Source organism: Callorhinus ursinus, unplaced genomic scaffold (assembly GCF_003265705.2).
Source record: "Callorhinus ursinus isolate GAN/ISIS: 27379988/994484 unplaced genomic scaffold, GSC_fseal_2.0 scaffold44, whole genome shotgun sequence".
Classification (NCBI taxonomy): Eukaryota; Metazoa; Chordata; class Mammalia; order Carnivora; family Otariidae; genus Callorhinus; species Callorhinus ursinus.
The window spans coordinates 6,863,854-6,889,351 of record NW_027397106.1 but is presented as its reverse complement, the minus strand read 5'-3'; the positions used below and the strand labels follow the sequence as shown (position 1 = coordinate 6,889,351).

The 25,498-nt window shown below is 59.2% G+C and overlaps 1 protein-coding gene across 4 annotated transcripts in view; it reads right to left on the bottom strand.

The window, feature by feature from the left end:
- Positions 1-2,541: 2,541 nt before the first annotated feature.
- The window catches only part of RAPGEF3 (Rap guanine nucleotide exchange factor 3), a 29,042-nt gene continuing 6,085 nt past the window's right edge, over positions 2,542-25,498 (bottom strand). The window contains exons 1-28 of one of the 4 annotated variants that reach the window (XM_025883151.2): positions 23,974-24,398; positions 23,292-23,504; positions 17,568-17,621; positions 17,376-17,482; positions 17,064-17,185; positions 16,744-16,912; positions 16,111-16,195; positions 15,693-15,753; positions 15,511-15,587; positions 15,169-15,315; positions 14,516-14,628; positions 14,154-14,242; positions 13,772-13,850; positions 13,414-13,564; positions 13,247-13,329; positions 12,379-12,418; positions 9,901-9,982; positions 9,419-9,565; positions 7,376-7,473; positions 6,776-6,901; positions 6,505-6,686; positions 6,143-6,233; positions 5,990-6,040; positions 4,957-5,044; positions 4,544-4,608; positions 4,100-4,154; positions 3,949-4,020; positions 2,542-2,964 (exon numbers count right to left, since the gene is read on the bottom strand). In XM_025883151.2, coding sequence (XP_025738936.1) covers positions 2,846-2,964; positions 3,949-4,020; positions 4,100-4,154; positions 4,544-4,608; positions 4,957-5,044; positions 5,990-6,040; positions 6,143-6,233; positions 6,505-6,686; positions 6,776-6,901; positions 7,376-7,473; positions 9,419-9,565; positions 9,901-9,982; positions 12,379-12,418; positions 13,247-13,329; positions 13,414-13,564; positions 13,772-13,850; positions 14,154-14,242; positions 14,516-14,628; positions 15,169-15,315; positions 15,511-15,587; positions 15,693-15,753; positions 16,111-16,195; positions 16,744-16,912; positions 17,064-17,185; positions 17,376-17,482; positions 17,568-17,621; positions 23,292-23,504; positions 23,974-23,979 — 2,772 coding nt within the window. In that variant the 5' untranslated portion in view covers positions 23,980-24,398 and the 3' untranslated portion in view covers positions 2,542-2,845. Of the gene's footprint in view, positions 2,965-3,948; positions 4,021-4,099; positions 4,155-4,543; positions 4,609-4,956; positions 5,045-5,989; positions 6,041-6,142; positions 6,353-6,504; positions 6,687-6,775; positions 6,902-7,375; positions 7,474-9,418; positions 9,566-9,900; positions 9,983-12,378; positions 12,419-13,246; positions 13,330-13,413; positions 13,565-13,771; positions 13,851-14,153; positions 14,243-14,515; positions 14,629-15,168; positions 15,316-15,510; positions 15,588-15,692; positions 15,754-16,110; positions 16,196-16,743; positions 16,913-17,063; positions 17,186-17,375; positions 17,483-17,567; positions 17,622-23,291; positions 23,505-23,973; positions 24,405-25,498 lie in introns of those variants that run through there. The other 3 variants (XM_025883153.2, XM_073882077.1, XM_025883155.2) reach the window with 3 other exon arrangements.

Here is a 25,498-nt window from a genome sequence, read left to right as displayed (position 1 = left end):
AGAGAGAGAGAGAGAGAGAGAGAGAGAGAGAGAGAGAGAGAGAGAGAGAGAGAGAGAGAGAGAGAGAGAGAGAGAGAGGGGCTGGCCCCCAGGGAGAACATCTGGGGCAGCCAGGGGTCAGACAGTCAGGCTCCCAGACTGCCCTACCCTTTCACCAGATCCTGCTCAGCCTGCTGGAGAGGCGTGACCCTCCCCGGTGTATACCCCACAATTAGCGTCCTGGCCTTCCCGGGGAAGCTAAGGAGGAGGGATAAGGGAGGAGTGAGTATATGTGTGTATCTGAGAGGAGGAATTGTCTGCTCCATTCTGTTCTCCCTCATGGGGCACAGGTGTGCGCGGGCGCGCGGGCGCGCACACACACTTTCTTCCCTGCTTTACCTCCTTCTAGGTAAGAGATTTTTTGAAGGCCTCTTAAACTTCCTTCTCTCAGCAGTCCCATGAGTTCCTTCTCCCATCATGGCTGTCCTGCAGCTGGGACACTAACTGGGAGTCCCCTACACGCGGCCCGGGCTGCTAGGACACGGCACGGGAAGATGCCTCCCGCCTACCCCATGCCTCGGCAGTCAGGGAGACAGAAGATGACGTGGCCCTCAGAGCAAGAAGCCACCATGACCTAGAGCCTTTCCCTCCTCCATGGTGACCCAGCCCAGTCAGCAGCATCTCCAGCACCCAGTCTGCGTCCTCCTGCCCATCCTGGGCACCGTTTTCCTGGCCAAGCCTCTCCCAACAGGCTCAAAAGGCGTACCCCAGAGATTAAGGCAGCTGGGAAGTTGCAGGGCAGTCCAGGGCAGAAGGGAGATTTGTATGCTGCCAAAGTTCCTTCAGGACATAGGTGTGACCACAGAGAAGAAAAATGGAAATGCTGATGGAGGACACCGGCCCTGACCACGCTTGGCTTCCATTCTGTTGTTGGAAGGCTTGTCTCACTCTGGAGTCTGAAAGGATGGTGAAGGGCTGTGACTGGCAGGCTGGTCTGGCCTTGGCCAAAACCCCATCAGACAATGGGTTTAGGATGGAAGAGAGCCCCTGGGAGTCCTGACTCACCAAGACTTGGGCCTCATGTCATGATTGCTCAGCTCTGGAAGCTTCTGTGCCCCGTGGTCCTGCATCTCCACCCACAGGCAAAGGAACTGGCTTGGTTACCCTGTCACCTGCTCTACCCAGGCTCTCCCGGGAGGACTGGGCTCTGCCCATCTTCACTCAAGGCGTTGCTGCCCACCCACGGCGTCAGGCCAAGGACAGCGGACTGCCAAGGCTGTCTCTGTGGCTCTGGAGGCAGAACTACTGTTTGACTTGTTTGTCACTAAGGGCTGGACTGAGGTCATCATACCCATTTTACAGATGGAGAAATGGAGGCAGGAAACTGTTCCTTAACTTGCTGGGATTCTCTCAGAAACCTGAGGTATAATCCCAGCTGTGCTGCTTCCTGCGAAAGGCTCTAACCCTCTCCGGAAGCAGTTTGTATGTGTGTCCCTGACCAGAGGGATAAGAGGTCTGGCAGGGCAGGGGTGAGGGGAGGTGGACTTGAGCCAGTACGGGGCCACACCAGCTGCCTCCTCGGCCTCCAGGTATGGGCCCTGCTGCTCCATGCCTACTCTGGTGTCACCCCCAAGGCCGAGGGGTCCCTCTCCAGGCCAGACAGTGTACCTCCCCCTACCAGGTTCAGGGCCATAGCAAGCCGAGAGAGGAGGGAGGCTCCTGCCTGGGACTTCGTCCCAGGAGCCCCCTGGGTGGGAGGGGAGTGCTGAAGGGGCGGGGGAGGGAGGAGAGAACGCTGACAGAGCTGGCTGGCACCAGCCTCAAGAAAGTGGATTTCCTGGGAGCCTGCCAGGCCTCAGAAAGGGATGGGCTCCCCTCAGAAGCCTCTGCCTCAGTGTTCTATCACAGGCCACTTGTCCTCGGAGGCCTCGGTTCCTGAGAGGACCACCCACCAGGCTGAGGCGTGCTGCAGCCAGGAGGGGGTGGGTGGAAGGAGCTAGTTGCAGCTGGGCTGGAACAGTGCTCTCAGACCACAGCGGACAGCCGAGGGTGACCCCCACTGGCCACCGATAGGGGCTCCAGGCTCCGGCAGCTGCCGAGCCCAGGGGCTTAGGTCTGGACAGCAGTGGCAGCCGTCTTGGAGCTCCACCTGGGACCCAGAGACCCCGTGCAGCAGTGGGACTGCTTGTCAGCCTCCCTGCGTCCACCCGCGACACAACACCCCCTCCCCAGCTCTTGGGGTTGGGAGGTCTCGGCCTTCACTGACACACCCCAGCAGGGCTGGCCTCAGAACACAGCATCCCTGGTCACTGATGTTAACGGAAGGGCTCCTCGGGGACCAGCCCTCTGCCTCCCACAGCCGCGGCCGCACGGACTGTTCATTGCCCGTTCCCGTGCTTGGGGAAGAAAAGCCCCACTGCTCCTCCCCAGCCCCCACCCCCACCCCAGGCCGCCAGCCCTGCCCCGGCCACACAGCCACCACAAGGATGTGACCTGCTCCCTCTGTCCACCGTGAAACCGCCTGGAGATGGCCGGACAACAAAGCCACAGAGGCACAGAACCTGGGGGAAAAACCTGGTGTGGAGAGCTCTCTATTGAACAGAGTCCCAGCGCCTGCCCTGCTCTCCCGCCCACTCCAGGGCCTCTCTGTCCCCCATTCCTTGGCCTTGGGCCCCGGCTCATTCCACTCGAGGTCCTCCTCGGGCGCCCGTCATCACGGGGGACGGCCGCCGCCACGCTGCCCACTCCAGGGCCGCGAGTCCAGTCCACGGAGAGCCCTGCCCAGCTGCGGCCGGCCTGGGGGCCCCTTGGCCCGGGCGTGCCCTGGCTTTCCTGCCCGGAAGTGCCTGCTCCAGCCCCAGCCGCCTCACGGCTCCAGCTCCCGGGAGAGGCGGGAGAGCTCCCGCTGGTTGTCGATGACCTTCAGCTGCTGGACATAAGCCCAGGTGCTGGCCGGACTGCGGGTGCCCAGGGACTGCTCGGAGCCTGCGGGGGGGGGGTTGGGGAACAGGGGTCAGGGGCGGGCAGCCCTGCCACTCTGTAGAGCCCATCCCTTCCCCGTCAAGGAGCAAATCAGCCTTGCCGCCCTCCACCCCCCACCCTGCCACTTCCCACAGCCGAGCTAGAAGACTGTCTAGCCCTCCAGTCTGGAGCAGAAGTGCAGTGAAGAGCTCAGACTCTGAAAAACAGGTCCCCGAGATTACATACTGCATAATACCCCTTTCACTAAATTCAAAAACAACTACAGCTCAAGAATTTTGTCGTCATGGGCGCCTGGGTGGCTCAGTTGGTTAAGCGACTGCCTTCGGCTCAGGTCATGATCCTGGGGTCCCGGGATCGAGTCCCACATCAGGCTCCCTGCTCAGCGGGGAGCCTGCTTCTCCCTCTGACCCTCTTCCCTCTCGTGCTCTCTATCTCTCATTCTCTCTCTCTCAAATAAATAAAATCTTTAAAAAAAAGAATTTTGTCGTCATAATAAGCGTATGAAGCGTTTTAAAGCTGTAGGTGTATGTATGTAAGTCTATATAAATATATCTACATCAATATATCATAGCAGCACAGGAGGAGGGAAGAGTACTTGGGGAGAGGAGGCTCCTGTCAATGTGCCCCTACTTGGCTTGGGTCCAGCGGTGTTCGGTATATTATCACCGTCGGTACATACGTAAAACAAAGGGCCAATGGTGACAGTGTTGGCTGAACTGTGGACTACGATTAATCCGCTTCATGCGACTGAAGGCCGATTAAACAAAATCAGGTCTGGAGTAAGAGTGCCTGGGTCCCAGCTCTGTCACTCTGTCCCAGCCTTCCACAGTTACTTCCGGGCTCAAGCCTATTTGTGTGTCTTTAAGTTGGGAGAACATTCTAGCTTCCTCAGAGAGGTGTCGTGAAGAGTCCACAGCATCCTACATGCAGGTGGCGGTAAACGCCAGCCGTGGCTGCTCTGTCGGCACCCAGCCCTGCCCGACTTACACGTGGATGTCCTCGCGGCCTGGCTGTCCTCGTGGAGGTGGGACACGCGGCTTCTGAGTGGTGACAGCGGCACTGTGCGGGGCGAGAGGTGGGAGTCAGAGCCTGGAAAGTGGGGGGGGGGCTCCTGGGGGGACGGGACCAGCCCTCTCACCGTTGCTGTGGCTTCGGCAGTGGTGCAGCATCCGCACGGCTCTGGCCAGCATTCTCTGTGGGCAAAGTAAGGACAGAAGAGCAGGCCTGAGGGGCAGGACCCTGGCGTGGCCCGTGGGGCAGCTGGGAAGCAAGCCCCCTTTGAGTGGGGGTGCTCCTAGGGACTAGATGGGGCCATGTCTGCTTTGCCCCAGCACACCCAGGGGGGACCAGGTGGTGGGAGAAAGAACAGAGGTCAGGAAGGGCTTAGGGCTCAGCTTGCTGGGTGAGACAATGAAGGCTGTCTTCCCCAGCACGCAAGGGAGTGAATACTTAAAAAGAAGTATTCATATTTGTATTATTAATAACAACTTTCGGGCATCTCCCACCCCCCACTCGCTTGCAAGGACACAGTCATATCTCTAACCCACTCTAGGGGCAGACGCCCAACTCTCCTTGAACTCACCATCTTCTCAAAGTTGATGAGATTCTCTACCAGTGTGTGGTTTCCTTCATGGATGAAGGTCATGTCTGCAGAGAGATGGGTTTTGCTTAAAGGTCCCTAAACTCCTTCCCTTCCTGCAGCCCAGGAAAGGCGAGGGGCCAATAATGGGAGCCTTGGGCCTGTCCCAGCCCCACACTACCCTCTTCCTCTGGCTCCCCTCTGACCTCCCGGAGCAACTTCCTTCTATCGCTTAGGCCTCATATCAGAGGCCATCTGATGTCGCCAGCACTTGTGTCAACACTGCTTCTAGCCTGTGAACTCCTAATTCATCTTTGTGTCCCCCAAGGTGTCGGCACCCCAAGGGTCAGATGGACATACGGACAGACGCAGGAATGGACGGGTAGAGGCAGGAAGGTAAGCACTGGTCCAATCACCTTTGAGAAGAAGAGGCATGAAGGGGATGATGGGGGGGGAGAGCTTGGTGAGGAGCAGTCGATAGACTCGGTGGTTCCATGAGGGGTCCTGAGAGGGAAGAAGCCTCAGTGAGGGAGGGACATGACCCACCATGCACCACGACACAACCAAACACCATCTGCTCAGAGCTCAGCTTCCTCTGGGCCCCAGGTCTCCCTGAGGCGGGCTCCGCAGCAGGCGGGAGGGGACCTGAAGCACGACCAGACCGGCCATCTGCGCCTACGGCTTCCTGGCCTCTGGCTAACCCCCCAAGCACACTTCAGGGGCCCTGAGGTTTCATGGAAACCACCCTCCCCTTCTGTCTCTGTCCCTGTTCTTGTTTCTGTCTCTGTTCTTCCCTCTCTAGTGGGTAAATTCCTTTGAACCTCTTGAGCCCGCAAGGTAAATTTTTTTCCCAAGAGCTCAGAGCCAGGCTGATAAAAGCACTTTCGTGTGAGTTCTCTCCTGAACACTCTCAAAACCTCTTAACCGTGCCCCCCCCCAACAATTCCTGGCGGGGGGTGGAAGGGGAAGCCAGCTCGTCAGCTTCTCCCTCATCTATGGCCTCCTCTAGCGTCCTCTAGCATCTCCTGAGGGGCCACTGACAGGTGCCCGCACACTGTGGGTCTGGCGCCAGGCCTTGCTTCTTGGGCCTGAGGCAGGTCAGCTGGAGACCAGTGTTCCCCGGATGTTCCCCTGGCGCTTCGGAGCCCAAGGCCAGACACCACATGTGCCCTGTCCTGGTCTTCACACAGGACCTCACAGCCACAGCCAAGGCTCCCCCACCCCCAGCCCCACCCCCACCCCCACCATACGGGACATAACCCGCTGGGCACCCCCCTCATACCACTAACACTCCACGCCTCACCAGCTTCCCAAATGCACAGCCCAGAGGGAATCCCACTCTGGCCCAGGGCTGCAAACCCTGGAAGTGGCCAGAGACAGGTAGAGAGGCTGCCCCGGGAAGCCCAGAATCGGGGTTTCTGGAAGGAGGAGCCAAGGCCCAGCACTCACCAGCAACCTCTCGAGGGCCGAGTACAGCTTCCGGACTTTGTGGGGCAGCCGCTGTGAAGCAGAGGCAGATGGCGCTCTCACTGCTCTGGGATGGGAGCCCCATCCCCAGCCAGCATTCCCTGCATGGGCACGGGCCATCCAGATCACACCTACCTCCCACGTGTGGGCCAGGCGGCTGATGGCCGAGTTGCTGAGGCCAAACATGACAGCAAAGAAGGAATTGAGATTTTTTTGCTCCTTGAGGCTATGAGTGGAAGACCCAGAGGATCTTAGGGGAAACAGCCACACCCTCAGAGTTCCTACCCAGACAACAGTCGGCCTGGGGCCCAGGATCAGGTGTAGCCAGCGCTGCCTCTGCGGGGGCTGGGCGAGATGGGGTAGGGAGGCAGAGACTCTAGGAGACCCAGGGAAGCAAGGGGAAGGCAGATTTGGCAACACACTGACCAGGGACGGGGACATGAGGTAAGGCGGCCTCGGGACTCTGCCACACAGCCACCCAGCCCACAGGCACTCACTGGGCAGCCAGCTTGATGAACTTCCTGAGCAGCTGGGCCCGCAGGCCCGGCACGGGGCAGAGACACAGCTCTGTGGCCACCCAGTACTGGAGCTCGTTGAAGCGGCGCATGAAACGCTCCAGGTTGGCGGTGGTGACGTCCCGCAGATGCTGGGGGCCCAGCACGTAGTGGATCAGCTCCACCTGGGGAGGGGACAGCAGGAGAGATGAGCCCACACCAGGCGGGGTGCCCCTGCCATCAGTGCCCCTCCCCTCAGCTCTGCTCCCTGCACCTGGTGGACACTGTTGAAGAGGCTCCAGTCGTGGTCCGTCAGCTGGCCCGCCAGGTCCTTGGCACTCACCAGGTCCAGCCCCTCAGCAGAGCCCACAGTGGGCCCCAGCTGCTCGGGGTGTGGGGTCTGTAGGTGCAAGAGAGCTCAGGAGGGGTACCTGAGGAATCCAGGGGGCACGTGCGGGGTAGGAGGAGAGAGTTTGGGGCAGAGACTCCACGCCCACGGTCCAAGGGATGTCGGGGAGGGTAAGGGTGCTACCAGGAGTAAGCCTCTGAAGGATAAGACTCCCCAAGGAGGTGTCTGTCTATCCTCCTGCCAGCTCCCCAATGCTGAGACCCCCTCCTCGTAGGGCTCCTGTCTCCTGGAGAACCCCCAATGAGGGGGGAGGTCTTCTTTCTCCTTGAGAGCTCTCAACCAGCTCTCGCCCTTCCCCAGCATCTGGAACCTTCCATCAGTTGAGGCCCACTCCTTCCACTTCACCCTTAAGACCCAGAAGCAGTCAGAGCCAGGCCCTCCTCTCTCCTCTCTGTGACCCTACCCTGCACCCACCTCTGCCACCCCCAAAACACAGCTCCTCCCTGGCCCCCTGCCTGTTCCTACCAGTTCGTGCACTTCCTGTGGGTTGACAACAAAGAGCCGCTCGTTGAGCCCCAGGGATGTGGCCACACCGCGGGCCTCTGGCTGCAGGCCAATGGCATCTGCAAAGAAAGCAGAGGCTAGCGGGGGGACTGGGGGCAGTGGTGGGCAGAGAGGGAGGCCAGGGAGCCACCGAGGGCAGGGTCGAGGCCCCAGTCGGGAGGCTGGGAGGTCCCTTCTCCCAGTAGCCAGGCTGGAGTCCTGGGCAGGTGCTCTAAATGCACAGGTGCCTGTGCCCCCAACATCCACACTGCCCAGGTCAGCGCACCGAGGAAGACGAAAAAGGATTGTTAGTGAGAGACAATACTCGGGCAACGGCGGAGCCTCCCTGAGTTTCCTTCTTTGTCAAATGGAGACAGCAAGACCAACCCTGACTACTCGCAAGTCTAACAAGTTAATTTATGTAAGCAGCGGCAATAAGTAGACGATGCATATAACGGCCCTTTGAAAACTGGGAAGTGCCTCACGTGGGGCTTAGTGTTGATTTTCATCAGCAACTACCGACCGAGACCGTGTTCTTAGTCATGTGTGAATCCCTACTCTCTAGACCAGTAGCCTCCAAAGCAAGACCATCCTATGTCCAAGAACTATCAGCTCTTCTATTTTTTTTTTCTCATCTGTTTTTGCATGTATACCTTGTGGGTAGCTTTAGAATTATATAATGTTGGTGTGGGAGTGTATGTATATGACTTCTAAGCAAGTATACACATAACGGGGGGTTTGTAGTAAAACTATTGGTTACTGACATGGAAGGTGATCTAAACAATCGGGGAAGGAAGTTCAGTACTCTCTGAACAGGTCCTGTCCTGCCGCAGAGTCTCTGGTCCTGGGGCAGCTGCAACTCTCTGAATGGCCACCAGAGGGCGGTGCTTCCCAGAGCAGCGCACAGGACCACGTGACTGCAACCAGTCTCCCCACTTCCTGAAGCAGGAGAAGGGTTTCCTATTCTGGCTTCCACTCCTTGCCATTATTCCCTGGGTGCCCCTAATTCCTGTCTACCCTAGGCTCCAGCTGTCGGCCCCGGGCTGCGTCCTCCACAGAGAATGAAGAGTGGTTTCTGATGGCCCAGGTTCCCTGAAAGCAGGTCTAAATAATTCTCATGCTGCCATGTTCTGAGCACTAACTTTGTGCAAGCCCTGTGCTAAGTGTTTTATATACGTGACCTCTTTTGTGGCCACACCAGTCCTGTGTGATGGGTACAGTGTTAGTGCTCATGCGACCGATGAGGAATTGGAGGCTCAGCAAGGTTAAGCACTCTGCTCAGATCAGGATCTCACAGCTCGTCAGCAGTGGGTCCTGAGATCCAGCCAAGGTTAGGGGATCCTGTGCATGCTCTTAACCGCCAAGCTTCTCTATCTTACTTGCCATGGTGCCTCCAGCTCCTAACACATTGCTGGCCCATAGCTGACTCTCAAGCATGTTTGTCAACTGACAAAATGAATGAAGACTACCTAAATTCAAAAGCCAGACACTCATTTACTGTATGAACTCGAGACAATTGCCTCATCCCCTTGAGCTTCAGTTTCCTTGAATTAAAATAGGTTGAAAGTACCTATCTCATAAGGTGGTTACCAGGACTCAATGAGTAGATGAGGATGATAACAATAAAACTAATGTACAAAGTGCTGTGCCAGGCACCGTTCTAAACCCTAAAATAGATACGCCCATTCAATCCTCACAGTTCCCCTGCGAAGTCGGCGCTCTTACCAGCCCCACTGTACAGATGCTGTAAAGGGCACAGAGAGATCAAGTATCCTGCCCAAGGGCACACAGACCGGGAACTAAAGGGCTGGGCTCAACTGCCGACAGCAGGCTCCAGAGCTCATGCTCTCAAGCACTACACACAAAGCACTTTGGAGAGACATAATAAACCACCCTTAAATGCTAACCATCATTAACACTGATGAAGATGATCAAAACGCTGATCTTAATTTGGCGGGGGGGATCTGGGCACGGACTGAGGGGCCCACCTCCCTCGGGGCCACCCCCCACAGAGACACAACTCACGGCCTGTAGAGTTGACCTTCACCAGCACCTGCCCCTTGGTCCAGCCATCCTCCTGGGCCAAGGCCGCCATCACCTCTCTCACGGAGGCCGTCACCGGCAGCTTCAGGGTCAGCACCGAGTGGTCGGGCCGGCAAATGTCATAGGGGACTGCAGAGGAAGACCAGGCCGAGCTGCAGGAAGGGGCTTCTTGGTCCCCCCCAGCCAGAAGTGAGCATGCAGCAAGTGCAGCAGAGGGAGGGGCCCGAGGAGGCAGGAGGGGTGGTGAGGGGAAGCCTGGGTGGACCCGCTGCCCAGAGTGGGGGGGAGGTCCTGAGCCGGGGAGGGAGGGAGGTGCGGGGTGGGGGTGGGGGGGCACACCCCATCTGGCAGCCTGGAACAGAGACCCCGAGGAGTCCGGCGCACCCTCCTCGGCCAAGCATACTAAAGTCAAGGGTGATGACCTCAGGGTGCAGCCTCTGCCCTGGCTGGCCCGGACCACCAACCTTTGTCCCCAACTCGAATGGCACAGTTGCTGCTGGGGAGGGGCTGGTCCTGGCCCGGGAGCCAAACAGGCATGTTCCTGGCCTGAGAGGGAGAGAAAGTAAGGCCCCGGGGGCACAGGGGAGAGCACACAGAGCCAGGCAGAGGCCTCTGTCCCCGGGAGCACGGGGCCCACATGGCGCACACACCACCAGCGGGGCCTGCTTGCTGTGTGGACCTGAGCCGGGGAAGGCGTCCAGCACCAAGGCTCCCCGAGCTGAGACAAGCCAGTGCCCCTGTGCGTGCATGTCACCCCCTTTGCCAAATAGGCCCGGAGCTGTCCTAATACAGACACACCTCAGCCGTTGGCCCTGGTTTTGTCTTCCTTTTCCTCCTCTGGCTACCGTTTGCTATTGGCCATTTGCTGTGTGCCAGGCTCAGTACAGGCTTATTCTAAGTATCTAAATATTCACAATAGCCCTTCAAGGCTGATGGGGCAGCCATGCCGGGCAAAGGCCTCCATAACACAACTCCTCTGCCCACTCCCAGATCTGAATGGGGCCGATCCTCCGAGTTCAGACCCCAGCCACAGGCCTTCTCTACTCCACGTCTCAGAGCTCTCCCCAGACTTCCCCACAGCCTCACACCACCTGTATGGGGAAGTTGCAGCATCACCCTCTCTTCCAAGCACCTCTGGGATCCTTCCATATCTGGGCTCTATCCCCCCAGACTCAACACCTCCCTCAGACCCCTTCATCCTGCCTCCCAGCTGTTGTCCTGGGCTTGGCGCCCGCCTCTCCCCACCCCCCTGTCCCCCCATTTCCGCAAAGCTTATCACCTTGTTCTGGGGGTTCCTCTGAGCCCCTCCTCCCAGCCCAAGCCAACCCCCAGTTACACTCGCCCAGTTGCCTCCCCCCTCATGTGCTACAATGGCCGGACTATTCTCCACTGTCGGCCCTCGGGTGCCTCCAGCACCCCCCCTTCCAGTCTGCCTGACCAGAGCCAGATTAAGCTTCCTAATGCAGCTTCAAGGCCATCATTGTCTGCTGGATAAAGCACGGGGTCCTTGGCTGACCTCCTCAAAACGCACATTCAACCTTGTCCACCGATGGCCCCAACATCTCCGAGGAATCACATCATTCAGCGGACAAAACCCAATTTCCCTCAGCATGGCCCACAGCGCTGTACATGCTCTACATGCTGTGGGCCCTGCCTGCCTCCCCAGCCCCCTCTGGTGGCTCCCTCTCACACTCCCTCCGGCAGGGTCCCGAACAGGTGGACTCACACCCCCTCCGGCAGGGTCCCGAACAGGTGGACTCCCTGTCCTGCTGAACCTCACTGCGGGCCTCTTCTGCCCTGACCCTCCCACCCTGTAGCCCTCAGCTCTTGCGGTCACTCTTACTCATCCTGACCCCAAGTCAACCCTTCCCTTCTCTGTCTTCAGAGACTCCTGCCTTTGCCCGTTATGCATCATGACGCCGTTCAGCAGCTCTGTCCCTCGCCTGTCTGTGAGCCCCACGAGGCCCGGGGTGGCTCGCTCCTGCTACTGCAGCACCAGCGCCTAGCAGAGTGCCCAGCACGTGAGGGCGATTCTGTACTAGTTCCTGAGTGTCCGCCACGAGCCACAGAGGTGCAGGCCCCTCACTCTGGAAGCCAGTACTCTAGTGGGGTGGGGCAGGTCCTAACAGATGATAAACAAAACCACCGCACATGGCCTGAGGCTTTGAGGAGAGTCATAGAGGACACCTTGTCAGGGGAGGGGCGTGAGGGTTGCTCTGGACAGGGAGATGGGAAGGGGCCCTCTCTGAGAACCCAACATTTTGGCTGAGATCAGAAAGATAAGGATCTGAGGGGGCAAAGAGCCAGAGAAAGAAAGTTCCAGGCCCTGAGGTGGAAACAAGCTTTGCCTGTAGAAGAGAAGGAGCCTGTGAGAGTCTCTAGCCGGGAGGGGGTGGGGAGGGGACACAGGCCGCTGGGCACAGAGAGCCTGGTGTTTATTCCCAGGGCAGCACTCCCTACAACCAGCCCCCTCCTACGTTTCCAGCCCTTTCTCCCACCATTCCTCAAGAAATCTCCGTTCCAGCCACACGTTCTCATCCCCCTTTGCTCCCTGTGGGCCCCTGACAGGAATGGTACCGGCCACCTCTGACTCCCAGGACCCCTGGGCTTCAGAGGCTGCCTTCAGGCACCATCCCCTCCCCCCACCCCCGGGGAACTGCTAACTGGCTCTGTGAACATGGATTACCTCCCACATGCGATAGAAGCCCCTTGGGGTGAGTAGGGATGGAGGGGTGACCCTAGACCTCTGTGTCTCCCCCACTAGGCCTGGCCCCCACGCCACACCCAGCCCCTGCTCTGTGAACAACCTATCCCAGCCCCAGGGGTGTGTCTGTGCGTGGGGATCCTTTCCAGGCTGAGCCCCTGGGGTGGGGGCTGAAGTGGGGGCAGAGGGAAGAAGCTGGGGCCAGACAGAGAGGAGAGGAGCTGGTCTGCGCAGGCACCTTCATCAGAGGAGATGCATTCCCACAGCCATTTTCCAACCTGGGGAGCAAGCAAGAAGGGCAATGAGATGCGGTGATCCAGGGACCCCTTCGGGCAGGACGGGGCAGGGGGTGGGGGTGGGGGGCCTGGCTCCGGATTCCATCTACCCTCAGCAGAGGCTCAGAGCTTTGCAGACTTGCTAAATAGCAGCTAGAGGGGGCAAAGCCGGGGCTCAAAACTCAGCCCCTGCCTTCTGGGATTCCCACAGGCCAGCGGGGGGAAGGAAAGAGAGTTCCAGGAAGTAATGTGCCCCAGGTGTCGGGCTGGGCAGGTGAGCTCTCCCTGAACCTCACCTGGCCCCATGGGAATGTCTGGGAAGGCCAAGAGAAGCTCTAGGGAATTCACCGGGCTGGGCCGGCAGGACAGGGCACCGAGGGTGCTCGGAGCAAGTATGTGCAGAATGGAGAAAGTGGGAATGGCAGGTGCGCTCGGGAGAAGGACACATGAGTGCCTGCGTGGCGCAAGAGAGTGCGTGAGCGTGGCGTGAGGGGGAACAGCAAGAGGACTGGTAAGAACAGAACTAGACAAATGAGCAACCACAGCCAACACTCCCGTAGCTCACAGCGCCTGCAAGGCACAGCTCTGTGCTCTGAAGGCACCGTAACACCCCAACCTCGCAAGATGGGTGCTCTCCCGGTGCTAGGGACGAGAGCCCGAAGCCCTGAGAGGGGGGCCGTGCCCAGAGCCACAGAGCCATAGGTTGTGCAGCCTGGACTCCCAGCCGCGTGTTGGTGTTGGTGTTGGTGTTCAGCGTGGGTGCGGGGTTCTCCGTTCCCGATGCACCGCCCACCATGCATGTGAAAAGGGAACGTAGAGCCCAAGCATCACCTGTGGTGTCGCCGCCTCTCCGGCCACTGCTCCCGCAGCAGGATGCAAAGCCGGGTGTCTCTGCTCACCAGGTCTGAGAGTTTCTGGGAGGAGCCAAGATTCATTGACCCAGAGGTAGATGCGCCTCTCCTGGCAGCCCAGTCCAGCCCTGCCTCTCTCCCAGGTACCTGGAGAAAGCTGGTGGCCACGGGGTCAGTGTAGAGCATGGGCCCATAGAGGGCCACCCACTGGCTGACCAGCCGCAGGATCTGCTGCCTCTTGTTGCAAATGTAGGTGCTGTGCTCCTGCTCACTGCCCCCTGAAGGCTCCGCATGGAAGGTGGGCGCCAGTCAAGGGAACCACAGTGGCCAACCGGGCCACCCACCACACCTCAGGCAAAGGAGGGGCAAGGATGCCCGGGGCCCGCTGACAAGCTGGCCTCGGCACGAGGCTGGTACTTCGGAGGGTTCAGCGCAGCCCTGCTCTGAGAGACCCCTTCTCCCTGTTCCATACAACCTCCTCGGCCCCCTGGGGCTGGAAGGATATTGGTGCAGGAGGGCAGCACAGAGCTGGGCACTGGGCATGAAGACACTGTAGGTCAGGAGGAAGTCACTGAGGAATGTCTCTGTAGGGCAGGGACAGGGGAATAGGAGGAAGCCTCAGAGGTCAAGTCTGCCGAGCACAGATGTATACGTGGCTGGAGTTCCCTTCTCCCAGTCCTGTGGTGGGCAGTGTCCCAGAAAGGCCCAGCCCCCGTGACGGCACTCCCCACCCAAGCCAAGGGCACAGGAATGAGGACTTCCTGCCCACCGGCCAAATGGCCCAACCCAGCACCCAGTGACATCACACTCGGGGTGCCTGGCCCTCTCCCAGACTATGCTGACCACCCAGTGAGTCACACAGCAGGCAGGGTATCTCTTGCCCCTACCTGTTGGGTCATGAGCACTGGAGTCAGGTCGCATGGCCTCCAACAACAGTTCTAGGATCTTCTCTGGGGTGCCAGACATCACTGTATACCTAGCAGAAACAGCCGATCCATAGCCCTTCCCACATCTGGACAGACAGCAAGAATCACATCACCCTTCCCTATCTGCCAGCTCTGCCCCACCTCAGGGTTGGAGGGAAGCTCGCTCTGGGGGTGCATCTGATCCCTGGAAGCCCTTTCCCCCCACCCCGGGAGGCCAGCGAGCAGGGGTAAGACATGCGGGAAGGGAGTAAAGCCTGGGAAACGGAAGGAGAGAAGGTGGGCAAGAGAGAAGGTGTGCAGAAGGAGCGTGGCAGGTGTGTTACCGGTTCCTGCCTGGGGTTGGGGGGCGAGAAGGGCCAGCGCCTTGAGAGGCTCTCTCCAGCACCAACACCACTTTGCCATGTTCTTCTAGCCTCATGGTCTTTGCTTCCACATCCTGGAGAACAAGCCACCCCCTGTGCTCACTACACACCACGGGTCCTTTCCCCCTTTCCAGGGCATCTCCCTCCACCTCCATGCCAGACCCTGGGCCCCACAAGGCTCCCACAAGGACATTCAGCCCTTCTCCCACCCTGTTCAATGCCCATGACCTTGGATCTGCCCTACTCCCAGTCCTGTCCATCATGCAGCCTGAGCGCCCCCTCCTCCACCCATCCCTCCCCCACCTCCTTCTGTGGCTCCCACTCTCCATTACTCTGCCTCCCCTCACACCCTAGTCCCCCCCACCCTTCCGGAACCCCCCACCCCCATGGTCTCCCACACTGAGCTGGGGTTCTCCAGTTTCACTGAACCTCCTCAGTGTGCTAGGGACCTCCCCACATGCCCATGCCCCAGCCATCACCTCCAAGCTTCTCCAGCTCCTACCTCGCCATGCTCCTTATAGACCCTCTCTGGTCCCTGCCGCTTACCCCCTGACACTTCTCCAGAAAAGGGTCCTGGCCACGTCCCCTGCCCTCCCCACCCCCAGTAATGGCACCTTGATGATACGGTTGAAGTCCTGCTTGTCCACGCGGAGGAAATGACAGTTGTCTTCTCGTAGGATGATGGTGGCTGCCCGGGGTGCATCATTCACCAGCGCCAACTGTCCAAAGTCATCTCCCTCGTGCAGCGTGGTCACCAGCCCCTGCAGCCGGGTCTCAGTCATAGCCCAGCCAGGCCCCCCCAACCCTCATCAGAGCAGATCCATGGCAGGAGAGCCCCTGGGCAGGAGGAGACCTGGGAGATTGGCAATCCTGGGTCCATCGAGGTCCTGCCCGCACGGGCTTGGACCAGGGAAGCGGCTACCACCGAGAGGGCCGGGGAGAGAGGGAGAACTCACCTTGCCATGGGTCACCACATTGACAGACCCCTTCCAGATGATGTACCATGAGGTGCCCTTGTCTCCCTGGCTGAACACTGAGAGAAGCGCCGATCAGACACCTGGGGTCACCTGCACTTCTCCGTGGCCTCTGCCGCACCCAGACCCCTGGCGTCCGGCGTCCTGCCCCCCGTCTGACTTACACACGGTGCCTGCTTTGCTGTGTGGTTCAAAGAGCAGAACAGCCGCTAATTCCCGCTTCACCTGTGAGGCGGGGAGCGGAGGGTCAGTGGGGCGAGCCCAGGGTAAGAGGGGCCAGGCCAGCGGGGAGGTTAGGTCCAAGGACAGAAGCGCCCCGGCGGGAGGGTGGGGGTGCGCAGAATAGACGCGGCTAGCTCAGGTGCCTGGGATTCAGCAGGAGACAACGCACGGGGAGGAAATGTGCCGGCACGGGGCGGCGGGGGAGAGGATTTTTGGACAAGGGTGCTGGGAACCAGAGATGGACATTTCCAAGCCAGAGGCCGAAGAGGCGGGGAAGCGTCTTCTGGCCCAGCAGTTGGGGCCTCAGGGGTTCACAGGGAGAGGAGGTCCTGGGGAAGGGGTGGAGGCGGGCGGACTGACCGAGTTGGAGAGGTGGGCCACAGCCTTGATGTGTAGCAACTCCTCAAAGATGAGGTCCAGCTCCTCATCTGTGCGCTGACCCGGGCTGTGGGCGCAGGGCGGCCGGGAGGCAAACAATGCACTTTGGGCCTGAGGGCATGGGAGCCACACCGCCTGCCACGCTGGGGCCTGGGGCCAGCCGGCCTCAGCAGTGATGGTGACCGGTAACGGGCCAGCCACTACCGCGTGCGCACTGCGTGCTGGCCTAAGGCCCAGGGTTTCACACGAGTTATTTCAACCTGCCCTCATGACCACCCCATGATGTGGGCATGGCTCTCCTCCTTTGACAGAAGAGGAAACTGGCATGGTGAGGCCCAAGGCCACCCAGGGAGTCACCCATGGAACTGGAACCTGAACCCAGACCTGCCCGCCCGCCCCTTCCCAGCCTCCGCTGCACGTGAGCGCGCGGGGTCTTCGTAAGCCCCGTGCCTTCCACCCACAGTTACAAAGGAAGAAACAGGTTCAGAGGTGGGGAAGGGGGCTCCAGATGACACAGTGAAAGAAAGGGAACCTCTCAGAGATGAAACTGAGAGACTACAGAGTCTGAGAGCCATGTGAGGCCTGGGATTGCGGGCTGCAGGGCACCCCACTCACGGCTTTCGGAGTGCCACGGTGAGCAGGGCGTCAGGCCCCCGCTGGGAGAGCAGGGCCACAGCCTCAACCAGCTCCTCCTCCAGCTCGTGGATGCCCACGGGCTCTGGCTCCGGCCCAGGGAAACGGTAGAATTGGGTGTCTCGGTCCTGGAAGGTCCAGTCGTGTTTCACTGCAGGGCAGAGGCCCAGGGGTGAGGGAGGCGACAAACTGAGGCCGTGTGGGTACGAGGTCCCCACGTAATGCCCACTGACGCCTCGCCCCCAGATGCCTGCTCCCCAGGACTGCCAGGCCCGGGGGCCCCACCCTGGGCTCAGGCTCACCATGGCAAAGGGCACCTTCATCCAGCAGCACCTGGCAGATTCCCACGGCCTGGCTCCGGGAATGGACCCCAAGGCCCAGGGCCAAGATGCCATCCACCAGCTCCCGGCCGGAGCAGCATTGCCTACGAGAGGTAAGGGGACAGGGAAGAAGAGGGAGAATTAAAAGGCAGGAGGGTGGAGGGCAGAAGGGGGAACTTTGGGTCAGAACGGTGCCTTTCTAGGCTAGCAGCAGGGCGAGGCCCAGAGGCCTGAGGAGAGCAAAAGGGAGAGAAGATGGGAGTGGGCAAGGAGGCAGCCCAGGGCTCCGCTCACCGATAGAGCCGAAGGTGGTACTTCCGGTCTCGGATAAGGGTCGGGCAGGTGGCCAGGAGTTGCCGATGCAGCTGCTTCCCAGCCCTGAGCACCCGCTCCACGGAGGCCTAGGACAGGGAGCGTCCCAGTGGGCTCAGGCCCTGAACCCCTGGCTTGCTGTCCCCTCCCGGCTCCACCCCTCCCAGCTGGTACCTGCTCCAGGCTCACGCTGAAATCCAGGGACTCCTCACTGTCAGTGAGTGGCGTCTAAGGGCAGGGGGGAGGGTCTGCACGTTAGTGCCAGCTCTTGGACCTCAGCCCTCCCCCTTTCCCTCACCTCTTGCCCAGTCCCCAGCACCAAACACATACACTTAGCTACTTGGTCAACAAATAAATGAATGCTCCCCAAGCACCCCTGTGCGCCAGGCATCCACCTCTTCCCACCCTATCACCAGACCCTTGTCTTCCTTCGAGACATGAGCACTGCACCCCAACAGATGAGATCCCCATTCTGTTTACTCAGGGCCCAGGTGTGCCCAGGCCCCCAGGTAAACCACACCTGTGCAGGGAAGAGAACTGAAAGACCTTGAGGCTGGGAGGTAAGAAAGGCCCATGTCGGGCCAGGAAATGAGCATCTTTGCTCCCGGCCTGGGGTCACCAAGCCTAATCCCGAGCCGGGGTTCATCCCCAGCCACGAGACCTGGGGACTCCTGGATTCAAATCCCTATTCCTCCATTTACTAGCAGTGTGACCCTAAATATATGGTTTAAGTTCTCCCTGTCTCAGTTTCCTTGTCTATAAAATCTATAAAACCCTCATAATACCAATACAGAGGCTTTGGGAAGGGTTCTGCAAGTTAATGTGTATTGAATGTTTAAAGCACAGCTTAGCATAGAGCTGTGTGTACATGTTAGCTATTATTACTCATCAGTGAAGCAGAGGGCGGGCTGCCTGCTGGAAAGCTCCTGTCCTCTCTGAGATGCTGCTGCTAGCCCATAACCCTGCAAGAGTGAGTAAGTCTTGACAGCACCCAGGACTGGCTCTGGAAGACAGGATTTATGTAGAAACCCTGGTTAACAAGGCTTCCGGGCCCTTGGTATCAACTGAGGCATCCAGGCCCCCAGGGCCTGTATGTCCTGGGATGTTGCCCAAAACAGCCCCTTACGACCCTTCTTTCTCTGCCACCTGGAATTTGTGGACATCTCTGGACAGCGTGCCCAACCCTCCATAGGCCCTCCCAAAGGCAGAGTACTTTACAGTTTACAAAGCATGTCTCGCTCCATGATTTCCTCTGATCCTAGACAGAAGAGGCCCAGATGTAAAGTAGGCAGAGCAGGGATCGTCTGTCCTCTCTGACTTAGGAAACAGAAGTCTTGGGGTGAAGAGCCCGTGTAACTCAGTCACACGTACTTGGGATAACCAGACAGCCGTGCATAAACTCCAGAAGTGCTCACATTCTTGGTCTCACCCCACCCACTGCACCTGGTTCCTGCCCCCTTCTCACGAGCTCTCTCTCCTGCTTTCCCAGCTGCAGTCAGGGCCCTGAAAAGGACCTGGCTGGGGAGCTGGGGTGCAAGCAGGCCCGGGGCCAGAACCCCCTCCCCTGGTCCTGGCATCTTCCCCCTGTGTGCCAGGCAGAGGCCTGAGGTCGGGTATGCACAGGCGCTTGGCCCGGGGCTGGGCGGAAGTCGCTAGGTGTCCCTAGGGTATCCCTGCCCGGGTCATGGGGCCCAGCCTGGTGCCAGACACAGAGCCCTGGAGACTTAGCAACAGGAAATGAGGAGGAGGAGGAGGAGGAGGAGGAGCCGGGGAAGGAGGAAGGGCAGGAATGCTACCCAGCCAGCCCCCTGTGTCAGAACAAACAGTGCTAATGACTTGTTGTTGTTCATGTCAAAACGCCCAGGTGGCCTTGTCCCTGCCCCAACTCTCCCTGGTGCCCACGACCCAGGCTCCAGCCTATGCTCCCTTCCTGGTATTATTCTGACCCTGGAGGGCACATCAGGAGGGTTGGTGCCCGCTTCTGCGGCCAGGCTGGGTACAGCCCAGATCCCAGATCCCCAGGCCTTGGTGAAACCGTTTCCTGCCCTGCCCCAGGGAATAAGAAGGAGGGTCAGGGGAAGGGGGCTCTGGCCCGTCAGAGCTGAAGAAGTTTCCTGAAAGCCTCTCTCTCCATCTGCCAAGGAAAACGGGAGCCCAGAGAGATGAAGTAACTGACCCACAGTCACACAACTACTCAGAAATTCTAGAGCCTGCTGAATAACCAGCGCTGGCCCTGGAAGGCCCTGTTTGTCTCCTACCTCGCAGCTGGAGAGAAGAAGGCTCAGAGGTTATATAACCTGTCCTGAGAGCTGGTGAAGAGGGGCACCGGGATTCACACTGTGCCTGTCCTATTCCAAAGCACAGGCCCTTAACCACTAGGCACTAGGGTCTCCCAGGCACTTCCATGGCCTCGTGTTCCCCCCACTTTGTGCTCTGGACAGATAAATTTTGCCCTCAGGAATGTTCCATGGGCAAGTAAGTTTGGAAAACATTGCATTAAACAAAGTTGCACAGGTTTGTTTTCATAGTCCCTCTGGGTCCCTACCATGTGCATGTGCACTGGGAATGTCCTAGGATGGGGGCGAGGGTGCTATTCAGGAGATCTGGTCAAGGTTGGGGGCTCCCGAGCCAGATGCCCAGGTCAAATCTCGGCTCCCCATTACCAGCCGGTTGTGTGACCTTGGCTGCTTATTAACCTCCGTGTGCTTCAGTTTCCTCACCTGTAAAATGGGGTTGATAATAGTACCTATCTCATGAGGCAATCATGAGGGTCAAATGAGTTAATAACATAAGGCACTTGAAGCGATGCTTGGCTTGTGGTAACCACTTAGTAAATATTAAGTAACTTTGATTAAACTTCATTATTTTATGATGGGTGCCTATTACCCGGACATAATGCAAAAAATGTAGTACCTTCGCTAAACCTATCCCTCATCTGATAACCCTGAGTGTCACCATAGGGGTTCTCAGTTGGAAAGAAGTGGCTGGTATGGGGGGTGAAGGCCCTTGCCCACTGCGTCCCCTCCTGCCCAGACAGGAAGGACTCAGCGTAGAAGAGGAGGTGGTAGCCAGCTTCCTTGGCACCAGCACCAGAAGCCTGCCCCACCCTCCCTCCCTGTCACTCGGTGTCAGAGCCACACTGGAGGGGCCGGCACTGAGCCAGAGAGCCTCGTGGGGGCCTGGCGGGACAAGTCGGCGGGGGGGGGGCTAAGTGACAGGTCCGGGGTTGTGTGTGTTGGGACGGGGAGAGGACACAGGGGGGGGGGTGAGGCTTGGGGGGGGGGGGGGGGGGGGTGGTCAGTGTTACCATCTGCAGCAAAAGAAATAACACCATGAGCTCGGCCTCCATAGCCAGATCACCTGGGACAGAAGCCTCACTTTGTCTCTTAGCAGGTGTGTAACCCTGGACCTGTCACTTAGCCACCCCGTACCTCTATTTTCTCATCTATAAAATGAGATGATGACATTAGTATCTATCTCACAGGGCTATTGTCAGATTATTTGATATGTTAAAAGTAAAGGTCTTATAATAGTGCCTGGGACTGGGGCGCCTGGGTGGCTCAGTCGTTAAGCGTCTGCCTTCAGCTCAGGTCATGATCCCAGGGTCCTGGGATCCAGCCCCGCATCGGGCTCCCTGCTCTGCGGGGACCCTGCTTCTCCCTCTGCCTCTCCCCCTGGCTTATGCTCTCTCTCTGTCAAATAAATAAATAAAATCTTAAAAAATAATAGTGCCTGGGACCTAAGTATTAGACAACTATCAGCTACTACCATTGTTTGGACAGGTTGGATGAAAGCATGTTTTCTGAGTTAGAGAATAGAGCCTCCTCCCCCAAAACAATCCCTCAAAGGGAAGCTTCTCTGAGCTTGTAAGAACCACCAGAGGTATCCTGATCTTGCCCCTGCCCCTGGATAAATTGATCCTTCTCTGGCTTCCAGACATCAGACAAGATCTCCTCTCTCTCTCTCTCTCTCTCGCATTTTCCAAAGGAGCTGTCCTTCCATCCCATTCCAGTGTCATTTTTGCCAGAGTTGGTAAATTTCTCTCTATCTAACCTCTGGCTGTCCTGCTGGAACTTGCTTTCATTTTCTCTTGTCCTGATCTAGTCGCAACAGAAAGTGCCCTCTTCAGGCCTCAGGAGGTTGATGGGTTCCCCCTGGTTTTCTAAGAGGCTGTCGTGGCCTAAATAACTGTCCACACTGTCCTCTTAGCTTCCACCCCTTTACAACATCCACCCTTTACCCGATGTGTACACACTCCCTGCCAGCCCCTCGTTCCCTCAGGTGAGCCCCTCCTAGGCCAAATGCATCACTACAGGTGAGAGGTGCAACTTCCTGGGTACCAAGAGCCTCCTGGATACAGCGGGCTGAAACCACCCCCACCCCATTCCCCAGAGGTGGTCATCAGGAGAGGGTGTGGCCCTTGCCCCTAGCCCTAAAAATCTAAGTTCCCTTTAATCACCCATTCCCACCTACCCCCACACACAACCGGCTGGGCGGGGGGCTGTGTTTCAGTGACTTTCAGCCCATTTCCACTCCAGCAACCCTTACGCCACCCTTCTGGCCTCCCCACACACCCCAGCTCTTCAATTCTGGGGGCCGGAGGGGTCAGGAGACAGCCAGGCGGCCTCTTCCACTCCCCCGCCAAGTCTTTGGGTCCCAGGGGATCCTCCAGTGACCTCATTGTCCCGGCACCTGCCCTTTCCCCCACTCCCCACCTTGCCTCTACAAGCTGGGAAGGGGACAGGAAATACACAAGTAATTATAGTCTGTGAGGGAAGGAGGGAGGGAGGGTTCCAGCCCACAGGCTCCGAGCAGTAGCTCCTGCCAGTGAGCTGGAGGGGTGGGGGAGATGGCTTGGCCCCTGGTCAGGAAGATCCAGGGAGGGAGGGAGGAGTTGGGGGAGAGCTAGGGACTGACACCTAGATTATCCTCTCAACTCCGATTTTGGGGAGGCCCCCATCACCTTAGCAGACCTCGTTTTTCTCACTCAGCCTCCTATTCTGATAAATATAAATGGCAGTTGGGCAAGAGGTAGGAGGAAAGAGGCAGAAGGTGGTGGTCCTCCTACTCAAAGGGACTTGCTGATAAGAGACATAGGTGACAAGCTCTCCCAATTCTGTCACCTGCTCCTGCTTTCCCTCTACCCCTTTGCCCAAGTACCCTCCTGGCACCCCACACCCCCTGCCAATGCTGTCCCCATGGCCCACAGAATAGCACATGCTGAATCTCAGGGGAAGGAACTCTGAAGTCTGGGTGGTCAGAGAGAGCCTCTCTGCTGATCCGGATCCTGTCCCCCACCCCGCACCCCACCGCTCTTCCCCTCCTGCCCTCTCCTTCATTCTTACAGCTCCAGGAGCTTCCTCACTAGCAAAGGGAGACTCCAGCTCCAGGCTCCAAACTTCTCAAAATTCTCCCCTGAGCCCCCCAGAGCCAGATGCCAAGCAGTGTTCACATGACCACCTCACCCCAAGATCAAGAAGAATTGGCGCAGTTCAGTGGCTCGCTAAAGGAGAATGTTGCCACGGTGATAGATCCAGAACAGCAACCAAGCTTACCTCACCCTCCACCTTGACCTGGCCCCCAGTATTTCACACATGCCTCCCACCACCACCCGGAGGACACACAAGCACCTAACAGGGCGCACACAGGTGACAGATCCGTGACAAATCCCTTTCCCCTTCCCCCACACCAGCATGGGCAGATGTGAGTACCGCATGCACACAGACACATGCGGTGCGGCTGTGTGTGCCACCCACCCACACAGCAGCCAAGCTGCTCGACCCATTGTGCAGCCCAGCAGTGGCCCCTACGCCCCCAGCAGCATACTCTGTCTCCCAGTCCAGGCCCTCCTCCAGCCCCGGTGGCTGGCCCTAGCCCGGGCAGCTGATGGGCACTCACCCAGCGGAGCCCCTGGATGCGGCTGGGGCGCTGGTGCTCAAGCAGCAGCTGGTAAGAGCAGCTTCGGGGCCGGTGCATCCTCTTCAGCACCATGTTGAGCAGGGTCCCCTCTGGCACCACGTCCGGGAGGCCTCCCACCTGTGCTGCTCCTAGAGCTGGGCTGCCGTCCGCAGCCAGGCCCACCCGCCAGGGGCTCTCACCTGGCCAGCCCACCTGTAACGCAGGGAGGAAGACAGAGAGCCATGGGGCTGGGGCTGGGGCAGCTGGACCACGGCACAACCGCCCCAGGCAGAACCACTTCCTTTGAGTCCTCTGGACTGGTCAGGCGGAGGTGCTGCAACCCTGCCAGGAGCCCGGGGGAGGGACAGGAAGACCTTCACTGGGGCCTGCCGGTCTGGCGTACTTCGGGGTCTCCAGCTGGTGGACCGGAGATCGGGCCTTTCTTCCCGGTCTCCTTTGGACTTCTGCCCCACCCCACTGTCCATGCCCCTGAAGGGATCTCTGCCACCTCCCAGGGAGGCTGTGGACTCACTGAAACCCCCAGAAATGCAGCTCCAGCTCAAACCCCTCTTCTCCCCTTCTCCTTCACCCCTAACCAGCCTTCTCTCTCCCACCCAAACACCCCACCCACCATGTCAGCTTCCTCTCCTGCTCCTCCCGGCCCTGACCCCACCTTACCCACCTTCATGTTCCTTCACAAGTGTGCGCAGCCCTGCAGGCTCGAGCAAAAGGCTGGGGCGGGGGAAACCCTCCGCGAGACCCCGACTGCTCCCGGAGGGGTGTGGGATGGAAGCCCCAGGCGAAGTGACCAGGGTAATTCCTAGCTGGACCCGCTGCCAGGGCTAAGCGTTGGGTGGAGAGGCTTCTTTTGGGTGGGTAGAGGGCAGGGGGCGTGGGGGGGAGTCACCCCCCCCCCAGCGGCAAGGAGCCCCAGGCCTCCGCCTCCGTCCCAGGCGAATGAGCCAGCTGGCACCGGGCGCCGAAGCGAGGCTGCCGCTGGCACTGGTCCGGGCGGGAGCTGTCACACCCCCTGCGCTCCCCGCCCCCTTCCCCTCCCCGGGACGCACTGAGAGGGCGGGGAGGAGGCGCCCGGCCGGACGGTGGGGGAGGGCGCAGGGAAGGGGGCGGGCTTGGGCAGGGGGGTGGAGTCCGGACTCGGGGGTAGCAGGGCCGGCGCCAGCCCGAGGCCTGAGAAACCCCAGGGGCAGGAGCGGCCCGGCGTTGTGTGCCAGGGCCGCGGCGGCCGGGGTGTCGAGGTAGGGGTGGTGAGTGGCGGCACCAGCCGCCACGTGGCCGGGAGGAGAAATGCAAACAAGGAAACCGGGGGAAGGGGGACGGGGGCGGGGGGCGGTGAGTCATTGCGGCCCCACCCGGGAGGGAAATCCGGGCTGGGGCCGCTTCCCGGCCGAGGGCGTCCTGCCTCCTGCTTCGGTTCAGGGTCTCGAACAGCCCGGGGGAGGGACTGGGCTGCTTTCCTGTGGGGAATCCCACTGCGGAGCCTTCCCTCCCCGCCCCCCGCAGGACACACACACACCGGCGCGGGTGGGGAAATTGAGGCTGGGGAAGAAGGACTGCTCTCCAGGAGGGATGGGGGCCGGAGTTGGGGCGGAGCTGCGGAAGAGAGGAGGGTTTCGAGAACCACGCCCCCAGCGCGCTCCGTGGCTGCCGGGCGGCTGGCGGCAGAGACTCGGGATTCCAGAGTCCTCTGCAGGCTCTGTACCATAGGCCGGTCGCCTTCCTGAGCTTCAGTTCCCCCCACCGCGCAGATGGCCCAGAGCCGCCCTCCTCGCCCCACTCCTGCTTGGGAGAGGGTGGAGAGACAGCTGCTCCTCACCGCCACACCCGCAGAGCCCAGTAATTGGTCAGGACGGGGATGAGGGTTTGGAAAGGAGTCGCACGCCCCGCCCCCCAGCTTTCTAGGACTCACTTTTTTTTGGCCCAGTCTCTGTCCCTTCCCCTTTGCTGCTGAGCCTGCCTGAATTGGAGAAAACACTAAGCATCCTGCCAGCTTTGGGACGCTGAGCCCCCATCTCCCACCGATGATTATTTTCTCGGAGACAGTTTTTAACGGTGATCAAAATCTCAGTTTTTGTTTTTGTTTTTTTTAGAGAATTTTTCTTTCTTTCTTTCTTTCTTTCTTTCTTTCTTTCTTTCTTTCTTTTTCTTTCTTTCTTTCTTTCTTTCTTTCTTTCTTTCTTTCTTTCTTT